This window comes from Anarrhichthys ocellatus, unplaced genomic scaffold (genome assembly GCF_004355925.1).
Source record: "Anarrhichthys ocellatus isolate YVR2014 unplaced genomic scaffold, GSC_Weel_1.0 scaffold93, whole genome shotgun sequence".
Lineage (NCBI taxonomy): Eukaryota > Metazoa > Chordata > Actinopteri > Perciformes > Anarhichadidae > Anarrhichthys > Anarrhichthys ocellatus.
This window is the reverse complement of record NW_022280123.1, coordinates 200,621-227,634: the sequence shown is the minus strand read 5'-3', so window position 1 is coordinate 227,634 and position 27,014 is coordinate 200,621. Positions and strand designations below refer to the sequence as shown.

The 27,014-nt window shown below is 40.8% G+C and overlaps 1 protein-coding gene across 2 annotated transcripts in view; it reads right to left on the bottom strand.

Moving 5' to 3' along the window:
• The window catches only part of necab2 (N-terminal EF-hand calcium binding protein 2), a 111,664-nt gene that overhangs the window by 20,652 nt on the left and 63,998 nt on the right, over positions 1-27,014 (bottom strand). Inside the window, exons 8-9 of one of the 2 annotated variants that reach the window (XM_031875694.1) lie at positions 19,459-19,538; positions 12,516-12,572 (exon numbers count right to left, since the gene is read on the bottom strand). In XM_031875694.1, coding sequence (XP_031731554.1) covers positions 12,516-12,572; positions 19,459-19,538 — 137 coding nt within the window. The remainder of the gene's footprint in view (positions 1-12,515; positions 12,573-19,458; positions 19,539-27,014) is intronic. The other variant, XM_031875696.1, reaches the window with a different exon arrangement.

Genomic DNA, 27,014 nt, shown 5'->3' with positions numbered 1-27,014 from the left:
CACACACACACACACACACACACACACACACACACACACACACTCTGTATATCTGATGTACCAGCTTCCTGTGAGATCCACTGATGCAACCTGCCTGTACTGCAACTCACTAGACGTACAACTGCTCTGTAATGCTCTGTCATTGTTGCTGCATAACTCACTCTGTATTCTTTCAGACTGTATGTCTTTGATCGTTGGTATGCAAAACACAATGAGCTATTTTCTGTACCCTAATGACCTCCAAGTAGAGAATACCATGAGGAATAACAACTAACGTTTTCTTTAAAATGACTGCATGTATTTAATATATCACAATTTACCCGTTCTTATCCCAGACATATTTTGTTCCCCTCTGCTCTTGAATTCCTCCCACATTCATTCTGCTCCTTGCTTTCCCATCCGTCTTCCAAATTACTCCTTAAGTCAATGTTGACGTCTCTTGATGAGTGATGCATTTTTGGTGGGGAGCTTCTCTCAGCACACGTTAGCAACAAGCACGTTTTTTTCAGAAATATGTTTGAGCTCTGAGGAGTTCGCTCCTTTAGTTTAGGTTTGTTTAGGCCGATGAGAACAATATTATCTGATTTTTAATAAGGAAGCTAATTCCTGAACCAGGTGTTGGTTCTTATGTAAGACAATGACCTGAGCATGAAACTGAAGTTTGGACTGATGCTCATATAAGACCATGTCTCCCTGTGGTCTTAAAGTGAGATCATTTTTTTTTATAAAGAATTAACACTACCCCCCTCTTACAAAGGAGAAGTTGGATGGAATGGAATGCACCCTTGGTCACCCTTGGCATATACTGTACTTATGCTATACTGTCACACTTTGTTTTCAGTGGGGAGTGCAGGAGTGGAGTGCTCTCAAACCAAAAATACATCAGTGGACCAGCGCAGTAAAGCGGTTCCACACAACTAAGTAAAACAATAATATGTCAGTATAGTTAAAGCTGGAGTGCAGAACGTTTGTCTCCCCCCTCTGACAGTGAGAGTAATTACCATATGGGAGAGACCATAGTAACAGAGCAGCAGCTAGGAGTATGGCAGAAGCTACATTATTGGAGTGGATGCTCCAGATTAAAAAAATAAATATATAAAATGATATGTACAAGTCCCGCCCTCTAGCTTTAAGAAATGTTCTTAAGTAATCAGGATGATATACATTGGCATACTAAAAACAGCATATACAGCACTCAAAACTCTAAAGTGCTGTTCAAAACCCTGTTCTTCCTGTCATAACACAGACAAAATACTATGGATCACTAAACAAAATGTTATAGGAAACCATCGGGAAAGCTTGCATTGCTCCCATTAAGTTCTCTTGTGTTTATGCAATAATCATCCATTAGGTCCCCTTTCTTATCTGCATTCACTGAATGGGAGCTCTGTCTCTCACTTCCATTCACTTTCTGTCTCTCTGATCTATAAATCTGCCTCACTGCACTAACTACCTGACTCGCTCTCTTTCTACAATTCTTTCTACAATTTCTATTGTCCAAAGTACCTTAGTTATATCGACATTGTGATTCACATTCATTGAGCCATACACGCACTGGTGAGTGAAATAATGCTGCCATGACTCCAATAGATGATTAAAGGCACCAGCGGCAGCAGAAAGAGCTGGCATTGTACTGTGTTTATGTTGCTGCGTGTCAGGGCTTTGATCCTGACTTTTTTTGTTCCCCCCCCTCCTCTGGGCAACTCTCTCGTTTTGTTCTCTTGCTTTTATTCCCTCTGACCTTCTGTTGCATTCACCAGAAGTCTTCTAAATTCATTCTTGTTAGTTGTGCAAAAGGGAGCCTACTGTTTTGTTTTATTAATCCAATATGGATCGTAGCATAAAGGTTATCGTTGCACAGAAAAAAAAACAACAACATGGCTTCTTTTGGAAAACAAAAATGAAGGAACAAGGACTTTCTGTAGGTAAGTGGTCGGTTGGATCCGAGCCTGCCACAAGATGGTCAATGAAGTCGACTAAAGAGAGAAGGGAGGCAATAAAGACTAAGTTAAAATAGATAGAGTTGAAGAAGAGAGGCGCACACACACACACACACAGACACACACACACACACACACACACACACACACGCACCCCGAGCAAGCTGTCAGTGTTGCGGGCTAAAGTGGACTAAATGTGTTGCAGCAGTAACAGAGGGAAGGAGGTAGGGGAGAGAAACAAACACAGACAGAGAGGGTGGGAGAGGGCTGGGGTTGATTAATGCACATCGGAGCAGTTATTGAATTTACAGAGAAAATTTCCAGCGCCAAGAACTCAAACAGTCACCAGGGGATTGGGGCCATTCAGGGAACAAGTGGCACCATCCACACACCAAGACGAGTGACACTGAAAAGATCCAGATCTCTTCGGGACTCTTTTTAACCAACAGACCTGTCTTTTATGAACCAGTCACATGTTTCCTTAGTATTCTTTTTAAAGTGTATAGGCTACTAAAGCATTGGGAGTAAGTACAGAATGAAACAATGAGTGAGTGAGTGAGTGAGTGCTGTGTCTGTCCACGGCTAATCTTTCATTCTGCCACAGCAAAATGCATAGTATTTTGGGTGGCCGGTTATGGCTGCATGCTCAAGGACCTCTCATGGCTGCAGTGACACACCTTTTATTGCCTGTTTTATACCGCCATTGACTGCCTGCTGTCTCCTCACTCACTACTCTTAGCTGGCCCCCGGCCGGTAGGGGCCACTAGTGATGACACAGCTGAGTGCATCGCAGAACCAGCCTCTACTCTGTGGCCAGTGACACAGTTATTCTGTGACTTTTTGTTGGGCATCAACCTCACGTTTACACATGCATTGTTGAAATATTTAACTTGATGTCTAAACAAACATTTCAAGTCGTGTTTACGCCGCTGACATGGAGCTGAGACATGCACAGAGCCGGTGCAGACATCTGCTTAGATTTAAATGAGAGCAAATCTGTTGGTATTTTAGTACTTATTTTATTTCATTACTTTATTTTAGTATAAGTGTTTACTCAAAATAAACTGCTGTGAACATGTTCATCGTAAATAAGTATTGTCACAAAGTGCAACGGTGTCGTTAACTCTTGTGTTTTTAATAGTCTTTGGACAACAATGGAGATCTATGGCACAGAGGAATAAAATCAATCAGCCTTTGGATTCAAAGACGATACTCTGTGCAGTGATTCACAAAAATAGCCACACTAGTCCCAGCAGTCTGTCCGTTTATGGCTACGCTGAGTTTTAATGTGACTAGGCATTACTGTCAATATTTTAAAGGTATATCAAAGAGTAAAATGAAAAGACACAACAGGTTGAGAAATGATTCCTTATTGAATTCAGATTGATGTTTCAATGTCAAAAACCACAGTGAATATTGCAGAGGTTGAAGCTTTGGCAGCATTTATGTCTATATTTATGACACAGTACGTGAATTATTGAGGATGAAAAAAAGCATCTGTGAGACAGGTCAGCCTCCAGCGGACCTGTCTCCAGAGGAGCACTTGAAATATTGAAGAGAACAGTGATTGGTCGTAAATCCAACAGAATTTACCACAGTACTCAGTCTTGCAGTTCAAACCCAATCAAACGTTAAAGGAGGCAGGAGGGCGGCGAACTATACCCGGACCTCTGACCTCCCAGTGGGGGGAGGAGAGACACATCCTCCCTCTGGGAACAATACAACACTTTTGTTCAGAAGGAATATCCTTGAAAAGTGCTATATTGCTGCGGGATATCTAATAATAAAGTGTGACAGAATTATATGAGCTTCAGCTAAAGGTGCTATGTATTACAATTCTGAAATAGAAAGTGATATCTTTAAAAGTGATATCATATTGTAAATGCTTTACCATTTTGATTTGGTAAAAGTGGGTGTACTGAGACCTGGCAATTCATTTTTGTACACTGTAGTGCACATTATGTTTTTGCTAATTCCTCTCATACTACACATGTTAATCTACTTGCCTTTGTCGGTCTTTTCAAAATGGCAGCCATCACAACAAGCACATTTTATGGAAAAAGGAAAGGTAAGCATGATATTCATATTTAAAATGTTTTTTAATGTTATATTTTGATTGTTTTCAGTAAGTAAACATCTAAGGAGTAATTTGAGTGAGTTTCCAGAGCTGAGCTTATTTAATGTCATAGGAAAAACAACTAATTTATTAACGTACACTGTAGTGCATTTCAGGACTTTGTACTTATGTTCATTTCAATTTTTTCAGTAGACAGCTCTATGACTTAACAGAATCATTGAGGGAGATTCAGACCTAGACCTATCAGAAGATGAGAGTCCAATGGCCGAGACAGGAGAGGGTGAGAGTGAGGAGGTTCTATCAGTTATTGAAGAACTTGTAGAGGTCATTGAGGAGGTTCTAGTAGTTATTGAAGAGCTTCTATGATTCAGTGAGCAGTGAGTGATGTATCTTAAAGCAGATCTGAGCCACATGTTAAAGGATAAGACCGGTTATATTCTATATTTTTCTTAATCTCGACAAATCAGAGACTAGCTGTCCTCTGGCGCTCTGAACACAGAGTCGTATGGACCTGTGGCTGCGTTGGGATTACAGAGCAGCAGGATTGAGGCCACAGCAGTGCAGTACGGCTGGCGTTTCCCAGCGCCAGCAGCAGCTAATATTTGCAGACGAATTAAAGGCAAATTAAAGATAAGAGACTGATTGATCCACTTCTTTAATCCTATAGTCATCATGTGATTGGAGAGACCTGGATGTGATTGGAACTGGGGGATATCAACAGTGGACCGATCAAAGTTTAAGGACGGTGTAACATGTTGACACGCTTTACATTTACTTTTTGACATAACATGGTCTATTATGCACACAATTTTATTTGCCAAATCATAATACAATAGAGGAGACATCAAGAAAAGAATGTAATAAAAATTCACAAAATACCCCCATTGGAATAGCTTGGGTTATTTCAGGAACATTTTTGTGAGTTGGGCACAAGAAAAGGCTAATTTGGAGCTGAATTACAGTTAAATCTAACTGAAACATCATCTGCTGCTTCGGGAAAGAAAGGAGAGTGGTGGTTTGAAGAAACAGTGAGAATAGGAGGATGTGAATGGAGAAAATGGAGGCGGAGGATCGCTCCTTAACACAAATATCTTTACCACTGATGAGCTCTTATGCAAAGCAGCTTAAATCAGTTGCTCCCGAGGAGTTTATCTGCAGGCTTCAGAAAGCCACATGTAATAATTTTCAGACCTTTCAATGTACTGAGCTAAAACAACCAGGTCCTGGCTCCAGCTTAAAGGGAAAATAGACATTTTAGAAAATGCACTTGTCCACTTTCTTGCCAAGATTTAGTTGAGGCGACTGATGCCACTCTCATGTCTGCACATTAGATAAGTAGCTGGGGCCGTCAGTTAGCTTAGTTTAGCATAAAGTTTAGCATTTTTTACTGTTGGACATTGACTTTAAGCTTCGCTATCTGTCTGCAGTTTATTTATTTTGCACGTACAGACATGAGCGGCATCGATCTCCTCAGCTAACTCATGACAAGAAGGTGAAGTATAGCTTTGAAGAGGATCGAAGCAGAAAAAAGGCTAATGTTTTAGACACATGGATGAAGTTGCATGCTTCATTTACTGTGAACAAACAACAAAATCATTTGATACCGTGAATACACATTTCTTTTTGGCCTTTTTTTCTAACTCTGTCTGCCTCAAAAATTACAGAGCAAAATAGTCTGGAAACAATAATTCTAAATTACAGAATGACCCCTTCGCTGGATGAAACGTACCGTCAGAGTAAGAAAGCGTGTCTCATAAATTCACACTTTGTCTCCGTCTTGTCTGAGTCAGCACTGGTGTTGTTTGGGAATTATGGATAATTCAAAGAGCAGGCCCATCTGAGCGAGAGCTGCTGTAGAGTGCATGACCTGCTGATACGGTAATATCCATATTTATAGCCTCTTGATTTATTTTTCATAAGGGTCTTCAAAGCGTCCCGAATCTCTCCGTGAACTTCACTTTCCTCTCACCTCCCAACTGTCTGTTCCGTTTATCTACAACTTATCAGAGCATCCATTAAATATTCAAGTCATATCCAGAAGTTCTTAGTCGTTAACCACACAGTATGAATTTGCTCTCTCCACTGACATCTTTTCTTTCCTGAGTCCATTTTTTTAGCTTTCATTTTTTCAGACCCCCCCCCCCCCCCCCCCCATCGCTTTTTCTTTTGTCAGTCTTAGCTGACTTATTTTTAACTTAAATGCTGAATTGTCACCTCTCCTTTGTTTTCCCACACATTGCTTTTCATTAATCTGTTAGTGTTTTCTTATCGGTCTGTTCTGCTCATGATTTTGGAGAGAATCATCTTTGTCTGTTTGATGTTTCAAAGTGTTAAAGGAAGTGTTACACAAAATTTGACATTCATGTCCCTCTCAGCATGAATTGTTATAACTTGGTGATCCTTTAACTTTTCATCTGCAATACCTACAAAACTAATTCATCATTCCCAACAGCCTCAGCTGTACTTTGTGTTCAGTGATATTGTATCATGCTAACATGCTAAGCTGAGATGGTGACTACTGTACACATCATACTTGCTAAACATCAGCATGGTAGCATTGTCATTGTAAGCATGTTAGCCGGCTGTGATTAGCATTTAGCTTAAACATGCTGATCTACTTCAAGTGCTCGAGACAATAGGAGATGGAGGAACAGTTTTTATTTACTTATTTAATTAGTTTAAGCGGGGGGGGGGGGGGAGTCTGAACAGATGAGTCTTCAGTCTGCGAAAGAAGAGGTGTAGAGTTTCTGCACCTCATCCGTCATCAGGTCGGCTGCTAGCCATTCAATACATGCGTGTACTTTCTCACTTAGTGCGACCTAAATAATCTTTCATAGAACAGGTTAAATAATTTTCATTTAAAAGACCCTGAAGTGCTGTTTAGAAACTGAGATTTGGAGGTTTAATGCTTGAAGGCTGAAGACTGTCTTTTTCCAGCCTTTGCAAGACAAAGAAACAAACACACCCGCATGTGCCTACATTTTGATCTGAACTGCTCCTGTTCTCACTTTGAGAGTTTGTTTTGTTCAGTATTTTGTGTTCTCTTACCTCTTCTTTTATGTTATATTATGTTACACTTTACCATTTATTATGTATTATGTATGGGGGAAATTAATCCTGCTATATTTTGGGTTCTTGTTTGTGATTCTGAACAAAAATCAGTTGTTTGTAAAATAGGATCATTGTGCAGTGGTCTTAAAAGACTTTACAGTGCAGTACTAAAAGCCTTGGTCTTTTCTGTTGCTTTGTCATAAGCTTGCCTATTGAAATGTACAAACTGTGTGCTATGCTTGTTTAGTTTTGTTTGCGTTTGTTTAGTTTGTTTGTTTGTTACTTACCACTACATTGGTGTAAATTCTTATTTGATCATGTGTATATATACAAAATTTAATTTCTTTTTTTTTGTGTATATATACAAAAGGGTGCATAAGCTGCACTGTCAGTCGGAGAGGAACCACGTCGCACTTTGTACCTTTTTTTTTGTACCTGTCTAAAACCTCATCAAGAGATGAGACGCCCAGAATCCTCTGCAGGTGGGTCAGGGTGATGTCTCTCCAGATCTCCTATCAAAATATACATGAGAGCAACTAAATATTAAAGTAACTTCACAATATATCACCATAATCTAGCACTAATAACCTCAGCCATTGTCATGGACATTGTTTGTTCAGTGTACAACAACTATCTCTAACAACCAGTGTAACTCACAACCAAAATGGTGGTCAAAGGTGAGGTCAGTATCATAAATACTGAAACATAAAAGTTGCAGCTGCATGAGTGAATGTAACAGTCGGAACATGGCTGGACTTGAAGTTAGGACAGATGTAAGAGAGCCTTGAAGCTATCATCTAACAAGTAACGTTAGAGCGATCAAAGGAACCATAACTGATTTAATGAGCCATTTGCAGTTTCACGGTACCGGCCTCTGGCCACCTAATCTGTCAGAACAGATGCTGGCATTAAAGATAATGCTCACAGTGTGGAGCGTTACAGAGATTAGATATCCGAACAAATAGATCATTTCATCATTGTTCCGGCCAATCATAGATCATTGGCCGGAACTCTCAAGGGAGAGTTCAGGACAGCAAACAGCTGAGACCTTGTGGGAGTAGCAAGTGCAGCCTCATAAAACTGCTGCTGTGGCTGTAGCCTCTCAGTCTTGGTGGAATACATGTGCTAGTCGGGGAGGTCTACAATATCTAGGTCAGCTGTTGAACATCATGGCATTTATATGATATTTTCTTAGAAGATCCAACCCGGGAGACAAACGATAATTCTGCTGCTTTGCGAGAGGGAAAATAGTTGTGCGTTTGCGTGGGTTTGTGCTCTGTGCTGAGTGTGTTCTACTTAATTGTGTGTTTCATTTAGATAAACGGCAGCAGTGCAAAGATGCTGTATGCCATGATGAAAAACCAAGGAAATGCCACATTTGACAGATTTGTGCTTTTGAAAAAAACCCAAAAAAAACACCTCTATTAAAAACATCCTTTCTTAGAAACGGAGACATGCTTGTGTCCCTTTGGCCTTTTCTTTTTCTAATTCCCTTTCTTCACTTCCATTATCTCCCTCGTATTACTCTGTAATCTGCCCATCTATCCTACTCACCTCCTACATTTTCTTTTTATTGTATTCCATATACCACAGCTTCTTTTAATACTCCTCTCCCCTTTTCTGATGTGCCTCCAGAGGATCAGAAGACTGACAAGATACAGTGTATGTGATTGATTTACCTACTTCACATGACAGAAATCATAGTCGGCCAGCTGCTCATTGCTCACAAGTGTCCAATACGAATAAAATTGCTAATTCAGCTCAACGACTGCAGTTTTAAAGTATCTCTGTATCTCTTATGCAGCATATGATCTTATTATGATCCCGTGTGGTGATGTGACTCAGAGACGAGGGATGATTGCTTTGACAAAGGACTGAAAGGGAGAGGAGGTGATGGGCAATCACGTTTGAATCTTTCATCTGGTGGAGAATGGAAGGTCAGGGTGGGATGGATTGAGTCGTTGGAGGAAGGGTGAAATGATGTAAAGGTGAAGAGGAGCATGACCTTGTAAAAGTAATCTGTGTTTAGAAGCAGGAGAGGGAGTTTACTGAGGAACAGTAAACTCAAGGAATGATGATACACACGATAAGAGGGTGAGATGAAGGGACGGTGAAAGGTGGATGGTAAAAGATTTCAAGGAAAATGTCATTCTGTTTTTGAGTTTAAGAATAAATAACTAGATTTATTAACCTTTTTCACCTGGTTTCAGAAACATTGTTCCACAACAGCCTGGCAGCACAATCTGGGGATTAATCGCTGAAGTGTGCCTTCAATAAATGCAAATAACAAAAAACCTGATACACATGGCCGCTTGAGCAATTTACAAGAGGCAGTTCTTCGAGGAAATATTTTCTGCCTCCGAAACGCTGATTTGTGTTGCTATAGTGACAAAAGGTAAAGCTATTTGAAGTAAAAAAGAAGGGAACAAACGAGCACAACAAACAACCATTCCATAAACAGTGAACAGAGAGCGGGCTTTGTGCTTATTCATCCTGAACCGGACATTCACCGGGCTGCTAATGCGTGCTGGCAAGTCTGCTCTTCAAAATGCTTTTTTACTCGCAATATTTTCTTTTGATGTTTCATTTCATTCTCATTTAAGTTGAAATTGAATGAATGATGAACAACAAAATCACTTTTCTCCCGTGGAGCTCAATGGTGGCTTTACCGTAGTACAATCTTGAAATGGTGGTACCTTTCTGCGTCCTTTTTAAAAAAGATTATTTTATGGTCATTTTTTTGATTGGATGGTAAATGTTGAAAACCTAAACCCCAAGTTGCTCCCAAAGGCTGTGTCATCGGTGTACATTAGTTAGGACCCCGATGGTCAGGTGGCACCTCTCATAGCAGCCATCAGTGTGTGAATGGGTAAATGTTGACATCTAGTGTACAGCGCTTTGAGTGATCAGAAGAAAAGAAAGGTGCAATGATGAACACGGCTTAAGCTTATTTCATGACTCCAATTCTGGCTCTGAATCTTTTTGAGTTTTGTTTTAGGACAAGCTGAAGTAAAAATAAAAAAGGAAACCGTGGTTGTGGATCAAGGGAGTTACTTAGTAACTAAGCTTTCCTAGTTTAAAGTCCATTAAGTTTTTACTGCTTCCTCTTATTCACTCTCCTGTTTTTTTAGTATTGCCTGTTCCTCATCATCTTGCTTTCATGCGTGACCCTTTTTGGGTGGTTATGTGATTTCTTTGACAACTTGAAACTTCTCTCACTCTCTCTCAGTGAATGTAAGTAATCTGTTATGAAAACCCTTCTGTGTCGGTGCCCATGACAACTGGACAATTTTGTCTCGGCTCTCACTGCTTGCTGCTAATGAGGAGCTATAAGTGGCCCGACCGCTGTGGGTAAATGTGCAATAGGTGATTACGCTGGTCTCCTGCAGGCAGAAGAAGATTGGATTATTAACTCCTTGTGATACAGATCTAGGGCCGGGTGTATTTCACTGACTTTTAGTCACTCTAGGCACACATGGCTCTAGGGAAGACAATGTTGGTCGGTTGATCCACTATTTTGGCCCAGACTAGACTTTGGTTATCCCTCGACTTCCTCCAGCATCACCAGAGGTTCAGCATTCTACAGACACAGGTTCCCCTCAGGAACACTTGTCTTGTTTATAACCAAAATCCTTCAAACATATTGCGAGTTAGCAAGTTAGCAAGCTAACAGGCAAAACTAACATGATGAACATGATAAGCATCGAAGCTGCCTAACATCAACCTCTTAGCATCGTCATTGTGACCATGGAAGCATGCTGACATTAGCATTTAGCTCGAAAACTCCTGTAGCTTCACAGAACCGCTCATTTTACAGTTTCTTTCAAATTTGATCCTTTATTTTGAAGCACAACTCTGTTTTGACAACGGTGCCACACACTACATTATTGATTATCCTTCTGACATGCAGACCACAGGTACATGTGATGAATTAAAGATACGTGCGCTAGAAATACCCACAGCCGAACAGTAATGGTCGCTTGTAATAAAGGTTGCTCTGGCATTGTTGCAGAACCTTGCTGGTGTGGCACAAAAGTGCACTTCTTTGCCGTTTCCTTACTCATTAGACCTGTCAATAGAGGTCTAATGAGTGATGTGCAGATTTTAATTTAGTGCTTGTCTTGATATATTTATGGCTGACAGCGGTAGTGGAAATGAGGCTTGTGCCCAGTTCTACAATTCTAGTGGATAGGATGCGTATTTCTGTCTTTGTGCTGTTCTGTTTTATGCTTTCAGCTGGTATTCATTTTTCATGTATAAAGAGACCACATGGAATGTATTTTTTCTTGATCCATTTGTCAGTTGTTCTGGTGTAAATGTAATGTAACTTTTTACTTAAACTGTATTACAATCAGCATATATATAAATATAAATACATGACATTGGACCTCTGCATACAACCCATCCTAAGCATTAGGAACAATGGGCTGCTATGAAGTGCCCAGGGAGAGACTTGGGGATCAGTGCCTTGCTCAAGAACACTTCAACATACGGACAGAAGAAGCCGGGTATCGAACCACCAACCTTGTGGTTGAAGGATGCCCCTACTGATGCCAGTTTCATGAGCAATAATCAATGTAGTGAACTACTACAGCGTTTAAACCACTCTCCAACATATATGACAGACACCCCTGATTTCTCTTTAGTGCGGGTACTTTTCTCATCTCAAGTATCTTCTTCGTATTACAGAGGGTTTTGTGTAAAGTGCATGTGAATACAATAAATCTGTATTTCATCTATTATACAGGTCGCTCATGGCTTTCTTTCCCGCAGGCATTCAGATCCGTAAGATAACATTTTGGCTGTATTCATGGCACTCTCACACTCTTATCTGTACTTCACTGCAGGCACATAGGTGTATGTGTGTGATAGCGGTCTCGGGTGAAACAATATTGGAAAATGGTGTCAAATAGTTGAGCTTCTGTAAGTGAAAATGTTCTGATTCATGATTAAATTTAAAAAAAAAGCCTGAAAAGAAAACGCCCACACATCACCCGTGGCTTTTCTTGTGATTCATTGTTCGTTATCACAGAGAATATCACACAGCCTAAATATGCAGTATGTTTCTAGGACAGCTGTTATGCTATTTTCTCTGTGGGTGTTAGATATTGGATGATATGACTCTATTAATTCTTCCACAGACTACTCGGTTTCTATAAACTGTTCAGGTCTAGACAACAAAATAAAACAAGCACCTTTCCTGGGAAATCATTCAACACATCAGCGCCCGTGGGACAGGCACTGAGACCTGGCTTATTTTTGGACGCCATTGGTCATGCGGAAGTGCCGTCCCATGTTAATTACATCACAAAGTCATGTCTCAGCCTTGTAACACTCATCCTGAGCTACTGCTGCAGTACTTGTTGGGCAGCAGTGTGTGATGCTGCAACCTGGGGCTGTGTGTTGCAGTGTAACGTACAATGCTTGTTCCTTTAGTGTCTACTTACTGCGCTGGTAGTACCATCTGTGTCTGTTAGCCTCTGGTGCAGATCAAACCAGACTGTCTGCAAGGAGAAGCAGATCAACAACAAAAGCAGCAACGTGTCAATCAACAAGACCAACGACAGCAACTACTACAGCCAAAGCTCGAAGCGGAAATTAGTCATTCACAACGAGAGGTATTAGTGGACACGGGATATGAGAGCAGACACAGGCATGAAAGAAGGGCGTCATGTCTGTTTTAAGATGAAAATAAAGTTCAGCAGGCATTATGGAAGGAGGGTACGGAGAGGAGGTGAATGCATGCCAATAAGAGAAGCCCGAGATGAAACAGAATGATTTACGTCACCATGAAAGTTCTACACGTACAAGAACACTGAAATACCAAAACTAACTGAACATCATCAGGTAGGAGCTATAGCTGATGGGGATTAATCCACCTTTCATAAGTCTGCTTGCAAAATAAAGGGATGTGGTAATGTCATCAAGAACTTAATTGCCTTTTGCTAAGCCCGACCCCCTTAGCTACGGTTGCTATGCCTGTCGAGCTGAGCTAATGCTAAAACTCACTCGGGTTGAAAACGCTGAATTTTTCTTTTCTTCCAGCAGATACATTTTAAAACAAGAGGACCGTAAAATGTTCTTCAGTATGCACAGGAGGGCTTGATAAAATGCTGAAAGGTTGAGTTAAATGTTACGGTACATGAACCAGGTAAAAAGTCAATGTGTGCGGCTTATGTTCGAGCAGATAAACAACATATAATCCATAGTGGATTTGTTCTTGGAAAGGCTAAAATAGAACAACTCCTGAGATAATGAGGTTTTTTCTCATTAGACCGCCATACTTCAGGGGAGACGTTTTAGTGAACTGTCAATTGTTCACATTCAAGACTTAAGTGAAGGGGACATGATTAATAGTTAAGTTCAAATACGCTCTTCAGACAAGACATTGGTAAAGGCAGGTACAGTGTGTTTTTGTGTCCGTTTGTGAGGACTGAAGATGATGAGACATTGATTTCTAGTTGTCTCCTCCACGCTCCATGTCTGTGAGACAGAGTTATATAAACCTGTTCTAATAAATCACGGTAAACGCTGCAGGGTGTCTGTCACCGAGGTGACTGATTAGAATCACTGTTGGCACTGTGAAGGAAGAGGGTCTGCATTGCTGGCAGGGAACTGAGAATATTACCGAACGCAGCAGGGAGAGTTGAATGCAAACGGGTCGGACACAGTGGGCAAGGGAAACACAATCTCCCACACACACACACACACTTATTGTCAAAGCTACCGGAAACATACTGAGTTCTAGAATGAAAGATTTTAGCTCAATGTGACACAGCCTGGTCACAGCTGGACTGAAATGGAAGGTGCTGTGTGCACAACCTACGCGTAAACCATTTTTTGGGAAACAGAGTTTGCCCAATAGAAATTGACATTAATACATTTAAATAACAATGGCTGCATCCTTTTAAACCTGTATTCACCGATTGGGGACAAGCCGTGAACACCACATTGACATATCATGGCTTTATACAATTGTCATGGATAACATATTAGCATAAATGTGCTTATTTATCCATCCAGCAGGAACGAAGTAACATTAGCATTCACTGAAGGTGTGTTTCTTTCCACCCGATGACAATAAAGGTTCAGTACTCACTCTTATTTTCGCTCTGTTTTTATCGCACCCACACATGAGAAAAAATATCGGTCTTTAGCTGCTGAATGCGCCACCATGTTTGCTAGCTCGTCGCTAACGTTGTCAGCCCTTTGGTGCTACGCAGGTGGAAGAAGTCTGTCATGAGAGCATCTTTAGCTGCCTGACATGACAAGTTCAAGTTCATCTCTGGATAGGCAGCGGTACTTCTCATCTAAAAGGCACATATATACGTCAATGCACTGCAGGCAAACTTTACTTCACCTCAGTAATGCCTTGTAAAATCTTTGTCTTAAAAATAAAAGATGCCAGAATGAGTGTTGATTAAATGTTGATTAATCATCTCTGACACACTGAAATAACAAGTAAAGCCTTCTAATCTAGGTACGATGTATTTTTTTCGAGCTCCTTGATCCAAATACTGAAGGCCCCGATTCAAAACTATAAACCTGATAAGCTTAAATTATTATGGTATGGACGAAAGTTTCACTGAAAGGATGCCACTCCAGGTGTCGTTCCCCACTCTGTTGGAGTTGTGTGGACTATACAGACAACAGTCTGATCTTGTTGTTGTACGACAGCAGTGTTAAGGAGTGATGCTCCTTTTACCTCATAAACAATCTTTAGCAGACAGCAGCAGACACACAAACCAACAGCAGCCATGTTAAATGCTGGCGTGCCATTCAGGTTCTTGCTAAATTATTTTGTAATTTGCATTAATTAGCATCAGCTGATAAGACCTTCTGCTGCCGCCGACGTTTGTCACTTTAGCCTGTGAAAGCGTCGGCCAGCGCCAGCTAAAAAGAGAAGCTGCCACCCGAATGATTTGTACAGCGCTCTGTGTGAGACAAGAAACCTCTACGCACTTAAAAAAAAAACAGTCAAAGAGCTTCAAGGTTTGCCATTACAGCACAGTGTAGTTAAAGTTATCAAATATTTTTTTGCTGAAAAAAAGGAGAAGAAAGCCGTCTCACTTTGCTTGTCAGTATTCAGCCTCAGTATCACCAACACCCGATGTGTAGCAATCAAGTTCTATCATCCTGAGAGAGATTTTTCCAGGTGAGAAACACATTTTGTCATCTGTGGCACGCAGAGAGCAATGAACAGTGATATTTTGTAACCAAGAGAACAAACAAAACTCCCAGGGGAGCGGGGAGGGAGACGGCAGGGGAATCTATAAAGTCAGACCAAAGCAACCAAAGCGACCGAATTTACCACTTTGAGGACGGTTTGCAGGCAACAGGATTCGCAGTGTGCTATCACAGAGCAGCGCTACCAACACAGGGCACTGACTATTTTCATCTCGCCAGGCACCGCATCCCTCACAGTGTGTAGCCGTCTTATTATTCAGTTCAGTAAACAATTCATGATTCACCCTGATGCAGTGTGATAATATCATTTCCTCGTCCAGACTCCCCTACAGTGTTAATACTGAGATCCACGCCGGTAATACCGGGCCAAACAGACAGACAAAGACAGAGCCACATTCAATACTCCTCCTCAAAGACATATTGTGCTTTGATATGATTCCTGCGGTATATTGTCTGGCCTTCTGAAAATGTAATCCAGCAGAAAAATGTCTATTAATTTGCTTTTCTTTAGCTCTGATTATTCAGAAAAAAAAACACACTCTCTCCAACATGAAAGTTTGGTGACCTATTTTCTTTACAATGTGAGGTGTCTTTGTGCTAGGCTGTGTTGTCACTAGAAGATTCATTTTGGGAGTAATTTCTTTTTTTAACAAAGAAAATGTGGAAAATCATCCAAAAAATGCAGCAGCCTTGCAAGACCTCAAAATACAAGCGTAACAGGATGATGTTATAAAAGGAGCCATGTTGAGTCACTATTTCCTTCTTGGATGCTTTTTGTTTGAAAAAAAGAGAGAAAATTCTCAGCAGAATGGTGGTGGTAGACTTGGAAGAAAAGATTTTATTCTGAGCATTAACTGAAATGTTATCTTTAAAAATGCTTTTAATCTACACCCAAGAGATGTGGGGGATATTTCCCCTCTGGTCAATAACAGTCTAAGTGTCCAACATTAGTCTTTATGTGACAGGAGTATGTGGGAGTGCGTCTGACATCTATCTTAGACTTTCACGTTTTTGAAAGATGCAGAACTATAATTTGAGCTTGATTAAAAGAATCTTTCAATATTTTAGGAGATGTTACCATTTTCTTTCCTGCTAAGAGTCACATGAAAAGATTGACACCACTTTCATGTCTGTACGTTAGCTTAGCATAATGACGAGAAACAGCTAGCCTGGCTCAGTATGAAAATAAAACTATCCACCAACCAGCACGTCTGAAGCTCACTAATTAATACAATAATACCCAAAAAAAAACTTAGGAGAAAAACCAGGGACGCAGATGTCGAGGTGATTTTTGGGAGCAGGGTTGCCAGGGAAACCGAGACATCACACTTGTTAGTGGATGGACACCACAGACGGCAAGGTCAGACCCCAACAGTAAGTGTCCAGGAATTAATCACGTCCCCTTTTTCCGACTGTAAATCTGGTGTACTGAACTTGAAACCGGAGCAGGGTTTGGATGACAGTGCAACTATCCCTCTCCATCATAACTTAGCGCTTTAGAAGTTAGTGAGTGAACGTATATGCATTTGGCTCCTTTATTGTTCACGTTCTGATGATGTCACAGGGTAAAAGCAGGTAAGTTGTTCTCTGACATCAGGTCTGACCATCTTTCATTGGACCCGAAAGTGCAACACTGTTCCCCAGTTTTTATTTATCATTTCAAAAACATATGTATTTTATGGCTAAAGGTGCACATTTCTTTCTCTGCAACAGAAATAAAGTGCATTGTAATAATAATGATTAAAGACTTCATATATTAAGATTTACATATAAATCATTTATATGGAATATTGGGACTTTTAACTCTGTTGTATCCATTTTTGCTGTCTTGTTATCCAATAATAAAACAGGGTTATTATTCCTTACTGTAATTATTACGAAGGTGTTCAATTAATGTCACAATACTTACAGTTTTATTTATTTCTGAGTCCATCTTAAACACAGTTACCCCTTTTTCCTTTGTTTGTCCCTCTCTAAGTACCTATAAGTATCTTGTTGTTACCACATAATTACAATGTAACTTGTGTGCTGTAATCTAAAGCTTTGACTAACCTTTCATTTTACTCGTATACATTCTCGATAAAGGTTTACAATCGATTTCTGGTGATTTGGGACGATGTTGGGAGCTGACCTTTACGATAACTAACTCGTCACTTTGGGTTTGACTCGTTGATGAGATGGAAAAGTAATTTAAACAACGTCCCTATCATCTCTGCTTTTTCCCTTAGCGCAATTTTCAAGCTCCAATTTATTACTGGCTAGTTTTCTACCATAAAAATCTGTGGAGATCCTGTCTTCATTCCCGTCTAAACAGGTACAAATCAGACTTGACTGTGTTTAGTCATCCGTGAGACGAAAGTGCCTTTGTGCCACAGTCACTGTGAGTAGAGTAATGGGCTCTCAGGAGGGCTCCAGGGTCACAGGTGATTATTGAACAATTCTGGAGTGGAAGGTGTTTCAATCACTTCTTCTACAATAGAGGTCGCTCGACTGAGTGAGGCTTAAACCTGAACCATTTGTTAGAAGAATATCAAATTACCATCCAGAGCCAAAGGGCTAAAGGTGGATTCTAAACAGGCAGTATATAAAACCTAATCAAACATTAGTCCCTCCCTTCTTTTTTATTCTTCATCTCATACTCTATTTTCTTTCTGTGATTCCCCGTCCCTCTCTCCTCCCTCTGTCGCCCTGGCAGTACATTGTGTTTAGTTATTCTTAGCTCTTTCTGCTGTAGTGGCCTCGCTCTTCCGAAGAAGTCTGCTGAGGCTCCATTAGCCTTCACATGTTCAGTACTGGACGGGACGCAGGCAATGCAGGGGTACGGAGAGACAAATAGGGGAGGGGGAGGATGAGAGGAGGAAGAGGGGAGTGGTGAGGGGATGGATGTAAAAATGGTGGAAGGGAGGGAGGAGGATGAGGAGGCACATGGGACGAGAACTGCTACAAAGAGGAGCAAGTATGGAAAAAGACAACTGCAATAGTTTGGACAAAAGGCCCTTTAATTGCCTCCTCTGTCTATTCCTTCATCCACTCCCTACCTCCACCCTTTCCTCTCCATCATTTATTGTTCATTAACTCCTTATCCAACCCCCTGCTTCTTTCCTCTCCTACATGTTCTCGTTTGTCCTGTCCTCTGCAGACCTTTACATTCAGTATGCTGCCGTGGCATTGCCCAATTTGGCCAATGTAACATCTCCGATATACAAATCCTCAACATGCTGACAACTTGGTAAAAAAAAGATCAGCGTGAGGACGAGATCACTGGCTTGTGCTGTTTGTAGTTGATAGAGCAGTGCTGGTAACCTCAAGGATGAGTACAGCTAAAAATAAAAGGAGAAAACCAAAAGAGCAACAGAGTCTGCTTGTCTTGGGTCTGGCCTAATTCACTTTGTTATCAGAATTGATGTAATTTATTCTCTGTAGAACATCTAATCCTTTTACTCATACTGCACCAGTGCAATCACATTCTGTAATTTGCAATGTGCAAATGTGAGTGTGCTTGTACCAATCATTTTGTGGGGGCAAAATTTGGTCCCCCAGAGTAAAGCATTACATTATTAGGGTTAAAGAATATGGCTGTTGGTCCGGTATTTTACTTATTCTCAACAAATTCAACAAAAAAGCCCCAAACCAACAATGTATTAGTCTGTCTCTGAACACTTTCCAATGGTATGCTTTTTTTCGGGGCCTCTAAAATTGAAATGAATCAATCAATCTTGTAAAAAGGGAACTCTTTGCTTGTTTGAAGTGTAAAAAATGGTTAAAAATATGGCTCTGTAATTTCCTGAAACATCTGGACACTGTGGTTTCAATCATACTCAAGTAAGAGTTGATCCTTTACAGCAGCATGTGACCACAGTGTGTCACCATGGTAGAGAAGGACCATGTCTCTTTTTGTGCCTCACTGGTGTGTTTTAATAGTTTTTGGACAACAACGGAGGATCTATGGCAGAGAGGAATAAGATAGATCATGATTTGGATACAATACTTGTCAACAGAATCAAATCATTGTTGTTTTTTTTCTTTTTGTTGACAATAAGAAACATATTGACTATTGCCGGCCTTACCCTTTAAGACTTGGGCTTTGATTACGGTTGAGGTTGGGCATGTGGTGGTTATGGTAAGCGTCAAGGGAATTAACACTAGTCAACGAAATATCTTCACAAGTGATCGAAACAAGTACAAGTGCGTGTGTGTTCTTACCTTATTCTCCAGTCGTCCAATCAGTTCAGCCAGGCGGTTGATCTGAGCGTCCAGGCCTTCTTTCCTCACCTCTACGGCACCTGCAACACACAAACACACACACACACACACACGATCTAAACACACCGAACGAACCAGTGGGATTACACATTAACTTGCATTGCTCGTATTTCTGGGTCGTGACTGGATCTGATGCAGCTTGATTACATTTATTCAAACATGCGGCACACATATTGAAATCAAATATGGTATTAGCCTTTTGGACAAGTGGTGGTGCCACAGACAATAGCTGATGTGAAAACGCAGCTCACCGAGCAGGTACTGCGCAGTACATGAAGAATTATGCCACATGATACTACACTATCTTTGCGCTTTCCTCTTCATCGCTCTCTGTATTCATTTCCGTTGTCTCATCATGAATATTTCATGTAAAGCGGGAGTTCCAACGAGGCTGATAAATAGGCAATTATATCTGTTTATCGGAAGGAACTTGGACTGTTCAAAGACAGTAAAGAAAGGGATGGATGGGAAGCCAGCTCCTTTGAGGTGCTCTCTTATTCCACTGTGATCTTTAGATGCTACACTGGGGCTCTTTGTAATTAGTTTTTGGTCTTTTTCGCAATATTTCACTTTGGCAGAAAATGTTTACTTTGTAGCAATAAAGTCTGCCAATGAGGCGAGAAAGAGAGCAAGTCTATCATTTGCATTGATGCCTTTAAATACTTCATTATGAATAACTGAGATATATAAGCAGGACAGAATCAAGCTCTGTTGAAAAATGGTGATGCAAATTGGTGCATCTTGTAGCATAGTATGAACGCAACATATTATTATCAATTCTTTATGAAGAATTATGATTTCTGTCAACAAAAAAAAATTGGACAATTACAAACAAAGATAAATGTCATAGGGCTTGTTTGAGTGTTGGCGATCTCAAAATTAAAACCACATTGCCTCCTCTCATGAGGACGATGCTGCTACAGATCTGACAGATCCACGCTCCCATAAAAACTCAATATACGTGTGTACGTAGGAGTGTACCATGACTAATGCCTTGATAAAATAATCAAAGGGCATTGCAGAGGTGTGTGTTTTCTATGAGCGATCACAGTAGTGACGTTTCACAAATAAATCATGCAATTTAGTGATATTCCCGCGGTTTAGAAATAAAGTCCAGAGTCTTCTTTGTCTCAGACAGAGAACAAGATGAGGCGACACGGGTGTTGGTGCGTCTAAAAAAACTGTGAGAAGCTGTGATAACACTAAGGAGCTCTGAGAAAACATGTTGTTCACACCTCTCTCTTCACCGTCCTCTTATTTTCTCTTTTCTCCCTCGGTTCCTCACTCCCCCCCCCCCCCCAATCCACTCATCCACTCTCTCCTGAGCTGCCACTTTTCCCCCCCTGATGGCCCCATCACAGTTAATTGGAGCGTTGGCTGCACACTCTTCATTAAAAGCTTTAACAGCCAGTCAATTAGGAGCTACCTCCCTCCACCCAAAACACACACGCACACGCTCACGCTCACACTCATCAACGAAACCATATTCCGTAACCATGGAGACAGTTAGAGATAAAAGCCCAGTGGTCATTTCGACAGATTTAGAAAGTTAAGTGTCCCAGTCAATTATAGAAGTGTGTGAGGAATTACAGCCTTCCAATCGAGCAGCGAGGTGAGGAGAGGGGGGGGGGGGGTCTTTATAGACTTTCTCCTCAATTAAACCTGATTTGACTTATTCCGCATTCACCCAATTTAACTTTCCATTCAGTGTCAGCCGGTATTCAAATGTGTTCACATGAATCATGAAAAAAGGTTGCTCACGATAAAAGATCACGAATGTTTGTTCCGCGTTGTTTACTTCTGTTGTTTTATTGGGTACAATTAGCACAAGTCGCTGGCAGCACCGTCTCATTCACAAAAGATATCACACACACACACACACACAGATATGAGCCAGAAACACGCTGAGTCAACTGGGTCGAGCTCGGGTCGTACCTAGGCTCATTTAACTTCTCTCCTTTTAAGAGTTTTTTTTAGATATTTGAGATCTTTTCTGACTTTTGCAGAGCAGCGTCAACAATAGGGGCTTCCCACATTAAGACAGATGTGCGCATTTACACAGGAGGCACAACGGCGTGACTTCTTTGATTATATAAACCTTGTTGTTTGTCTCATGTACTGTCAAAAATGACATTTTTTCATGTATTTTTCCATCTTGGCATGCTGTCACTGCATCCCAAAAGAGTTTGAGCTGACAGCCCTTACAAGCTTCAGTTCTGATAAACTCTCTGAAGATGCTAAAAGTTTCTGTGTCTGCATGTGGCTATCAGCCCTGTTCTTAGTCAATATACTGTATAGGAGCGTTTTTTTGCATAGAAAGGGGACAATTCTGTGCTAAATGTATGCATATTAACTATATTCAAACGCGTGCAAATAGCACAGGAGCACCAAAATGCTATTTGCTTGGCAGATCAGTTATGGGAACATTTAATCCTTTGCGGTTGTTTTTGAGAATAACGCTGTTTCCAGGGAATGCCATCCAATGCCCAAAATAAACAAATGTAGCGATTCAAGCTGGATGCAAAGTCAGCCACAGATCACCGCAATGCGTGTAGCTAATTAAAACAATACTTAAGCGGAACCAATTAAATTATACTTAAAAGAGTAGCGAGCCAGCATTTACTGTATGTACTGTACCTTAACAAACTGAGGGCTTTCCCCCTGTCCTCCTCACACAGGCCCACTCACCCACTCCTGAAGACCGTCTCCAGCTGTATCAGTGCTCAAGACGTCCTATCATTGATAAATGCATCGTCCCAGTGGTTCAGAATATTTGGTATCTCATGCCGATGGTACTATAATAATCAACGGTATCCACTACTAGGACAGTGTAAAAACATCTTCAACAACAAACAGTGTGCTGTATATTATTGGTACTAGTTACCAGCTACTGTTTTTATGGTGACTCCATTCTCTTCAGTTTCTCCATCTTAGTCACATAACGTCAGACACAGCTGGACACTGGCTGTGCACTGGACATGTGCACCATTGTGTTTTGTGTACTGTTTTGAGTAAAATACTGCACTGAGTGAAATGACTGAACGTTCAATTAGTGTTCGCAGGGAAATATCTGCAAATATAACATAAAAGGAAACATATGGATAATGTCAAAGAATCTACATCCATGTTTCCCACAAGTAAGGACACACACATTCCTAGTATATAAATGTACATGATCACACACACGCGCACGCGCGCACACACACACACACACACACACACACACACACACACACACACACACACACACACACACACACATACCGAGGCCTGTGCCTGAGAGAGCACTGAACAATAGACTGCAGCTCATTTACAATTAAAACTCTTCGGCAAAGCGTCACTCGGAGGAGACGTGCACCCAAGCGAACAACATGGCGTTAGCTGCTCGACTTAAAGGTGGTGGTGGATATTTTTAGCTCTCTTGTTCTCCCCTCCCCCCCCACCTCGCTCTTAGGTTTCTTACCCTTTTAGTCGTCTCCCACTCACTGCTTTGTCTTCTCTGCTACTTCCACCCCCCTCCCCTCTCTGTCCTTCTCACTGCAAGGAATCGGATCAATTCGCAGTGAAAACAAACATATCTCTCTGTATGCTATTGTGACACGAAAAGCCGAGATGACACAAACTTCACGGTAACTTCGTTAGCGGGCATGTAGCCATAAGTAGAGGAGAACAATAAGGGAGGAAGAAATGAAGTGGAGTGCAGGAGTAATTCATGCATAGCGGAGGCGGTTGGGCAGTGGGACAGGGAGAGAGGATTTGAGAGACATTCCCCGCATCTGGGAAACAGGTGCGGGCGGAGTTGTTATAGTTTTTGTCTTTGTCCTGACTCGAGACAAAGCGCAGCTGACATCAAGGCTCTCTGCTGTCTGCTGTTTCTTCTTCATGGCTACAGGAGCCATAGAAGAGACGGAAGGAGTGGGCGGTGACCAGGTTTTAGAACATTTCATCCGATATTCCAGGGAAAATATTTTCTACTATCATTGCTAAATATTAACCGATTAATCTGTTGGCCAACTAATAGTGATGATTAATCGATATTAAATGGAGACAGTCTGTATTGAATTGAGACATAAGCAGTTAAAGTTTCTTCACAGTGAAAATGCAGACAAGAACAGTCTAGATTAAATGTTCATTTAAGTTCATCCATTTTGAGTCTCACTTGGTATCATTATGTAATTGATTTGTTGTATTCTCTCAGATGCAAACTTTAACAACAACAACATGATATCGGCATCATATACGGCCATTAAACATATCTCTGTCTCTCATGTCCTTACAGTCCGTAGGCGGAACGAGCTGCTGGAACATCTTCATCATCTATTCTGAATCTTCGTGGCATGTAAACTAAAGCCTACAGCGCAGTGAGTCTGTCTTAATGTAAAAATTATAACAAAAAACAAACTTTATCTGCTGCAGAAATAAACCAGACCCCAGCCGTTTGGTTCAATGCTACTAAATGTCTTTATCAGAACACAAAGGCTGCACAATGACTGGAAACGCTCCGGTTCCAATTCCCGAACCAGCTGGGAAATGCTGTGATCACGCAGCGCTTTACCCTTCAGGAACAGCTATTGTGAGATTGTGAATGTAATGACCACTTGTGCTGAAATCACATGGCAGCATAAATATTTCCAAGTCGGTGCCTGCAGTTCAGAGGTTACACGTTATAAGCTCAAACGTATCCCAAGATACTCTCCCCCTCACAGGTGACAGATGATTGGACTCTGAAAGAGGAAGAACTGACTGTCAAGTGGAGCTGTCGTCTTTGAACGAGTCATCCAACATGAATCGTCAGAGAAAAACTTTACAACTGCTGGAGATCAGACCCGTGCATATCACTGGCACAAAACCATTGAATGTCACGTACAGCATGTTCAATCGGTCTTCTTTTTTTACATTTTGATGCCTAAAGTGCAGACAAAAAGAGAAGAAAAGCTGCTGAGCAATAATTTTTGTGTGCAACATATGCTGCAACAAAAAGTCTATGGAATAAAATGTAAATAACCTGCAATCTTTTCTTCATGCTGAGATTGTCAATGCTCAGCACAAACAGTGCGCTCTCCTCATTAAAACAAGATGTTTGTGTTGAGCCACATCACCTGTATACACCTGTATTCTTCAGCGGCATGCACTGTTTCGGCAAAACTCTTTTGAAATATGTATTGAAATTCTCTGTCAGATGTAGAAGATTCACAAAATATATATATATTAAGACATTTATATAATATGCACTTTGAACATTCACTTTCAATAAGAAAATAAAAAGGAGGCAAATCCACCCTCTTCATTAATGAGGATGCTCTGCTGGTTTACCATAAGGCTCTCTGTTAATAAAACCAACTTTTTACTCTTTACTTTTTAATAACAAAGCAAAAGTTCTATTATTTATATCGGATGATCTTAAGGTCACAGAAATAACTGAGAAGCTTTTTATTTGGATATTTTATCAGCAGGTCTCTACAGTTGTTTTGTTTACGTGACATTGTTTCTTTCAGGTGCACTTTGGTACATTGCTGCATATGGAGGCGTTTGAATATAAAAAGAAAGTTTGACTGTGTCAGTGTATTACACAACCATATACAGTATTCTCTCTTTTTTAGTGGGGGCTACTTTATTACACAGCACATGGTCTGGTTTTATTGGACTGCTTTGTCACTGTCAGTGGCCTCCTGCTCATATCTCTCTATCAACACATCTGGATCTGGATCAGGGTCAAGGGACACATATCTTGGAGAGAGTTAAAGGTCCTGGACGACAAAGAAAATGTCTTTCTTTATTCTTTCCCAAAGACAGGTTACTCAATAATTTAGCAGGAAAAAAAGCTTGAGAGTATAAAGCAGCCATCAAGGACTCTGCTTGATGTGTTATCGGTAACAATGTGGTTTATAAACCATCAAGCACTTCTGTAACCTCTCTCTTATTTTACTGTCCCTTAAAGAAATAGTTCAAGCTTAAGTTAAATGAATTACATGAATCATGTCTTCAATAAGTATGTGACGCTACAACCAGCAGCTATTTAACTTAGCTTAGCAAAAAACCTAGAAACGGTGAAAAAGCTGGCTCTGTCCAAAACGTCACGTTGTGGTTTTACAGCGGGTCACGTGCCCGACTATTTGAAAGAATCCAGGCAGTTATTGCATCTGGCCAGGAAATAGGTTTTACACTTTGTTTTAAACGGGTTAAGGTGTGAGCTTTAAATGTGTTTGCAGGCGTACTTTCGGACAGAGCCAGGCTAGGTGTTGCCCTGTTATCCAGTCTTACGCCTCAGCCAATCGACTGGCTAGTGTTCAAGTTTCGTATTTTATACAGACATGAGAATGGTATGGACCTTCTCAACATAGAGTAAAACGTTAAAAACGCTGTTTTGGCGATTCAATAACACAAGCATGTCTGATGAAATTGTTTATTTCTTGTGTTCCTATTTATTTCTGCTCGGGTGGTCCGACTAAAAATGTAAATAGTCAAGTTATACAGTCGACTGATCATCCAATCATGTCTCTTTTGTTGCTCATTGATCCCTCTTTGTTTAAGCTTGATGTGTCTATAATTGGTCAAAAAACATGTTACTGTCGCTTAGCTGTTTGTTTCAGAACAATGGACAGCGGTGTTTGTTGTGAGAACGATGTGTTTGTGTGTGAGTGTGTGTGTGTGTGTGTGTGTGCGCAGCTGTGGCGCTGTCCGTATTACAGACACAGAGCACAGATCGATATGCAGAGAGACACGGTTTGCTTTTCGCTGTTGTAAATAGAACTTTCTGCCTTCATTTTAATTTTCCACATTGTTGCAAGCTGCAAACAGCTGTTTCGCGCCTCCCCAGGCTAATTTTAGCGAAAGGTTCATAAATTCTAAATATATCTAGCGCTCTGATAGTTGTATGTACTTAAGTTGAGTGCTCTGATAAATACATGCCGGCCTGTTCTTTGATTTTCTTATTTATAAGTGATTACTTTACCACATTTTCCCATCACTGCGACGTGTTGAGTTGAGACCCCTAATTTCTACCAATGTGAGCAGGCTGTATCACGGTGGTAAAAAAGCTTGTGAATAAAAGACTCTTTTGTCATAGTGCAGTGCAACTTATGTATGAGGATGTATTTTTAGAGGTATAGGATAAAGAGTAAACTGTTCTGTGGCAGCGTGCTGTCAGAATCAAAGCTGTGTGAGAATAAAGAGTCATCCCGCCATACTGCCATACCCAAACCAATCTGACAGCAACGTTAGAATCTGTGTGTGTGTGTCATCCTGATGAACCAAAAACGATTTATGGAAACCAAGGTAGCTGTTAGAAACACTCTCCTCACTTAACTGCATCACTGAGCCCATATATCACTAAATCTCATCGAGACTTCCAACTCTTGTAGACTTAATTTGTGCTGTGAGTCCAATGCTGCGACCTGTTGTAGAAAACGCTGTGGTTTCCTGTCACAGATTTAGTGCAGTGTGACGGCCACATGTCACTTTCAATCAATCAATAATGGCTTTGACAACAGCTCCCT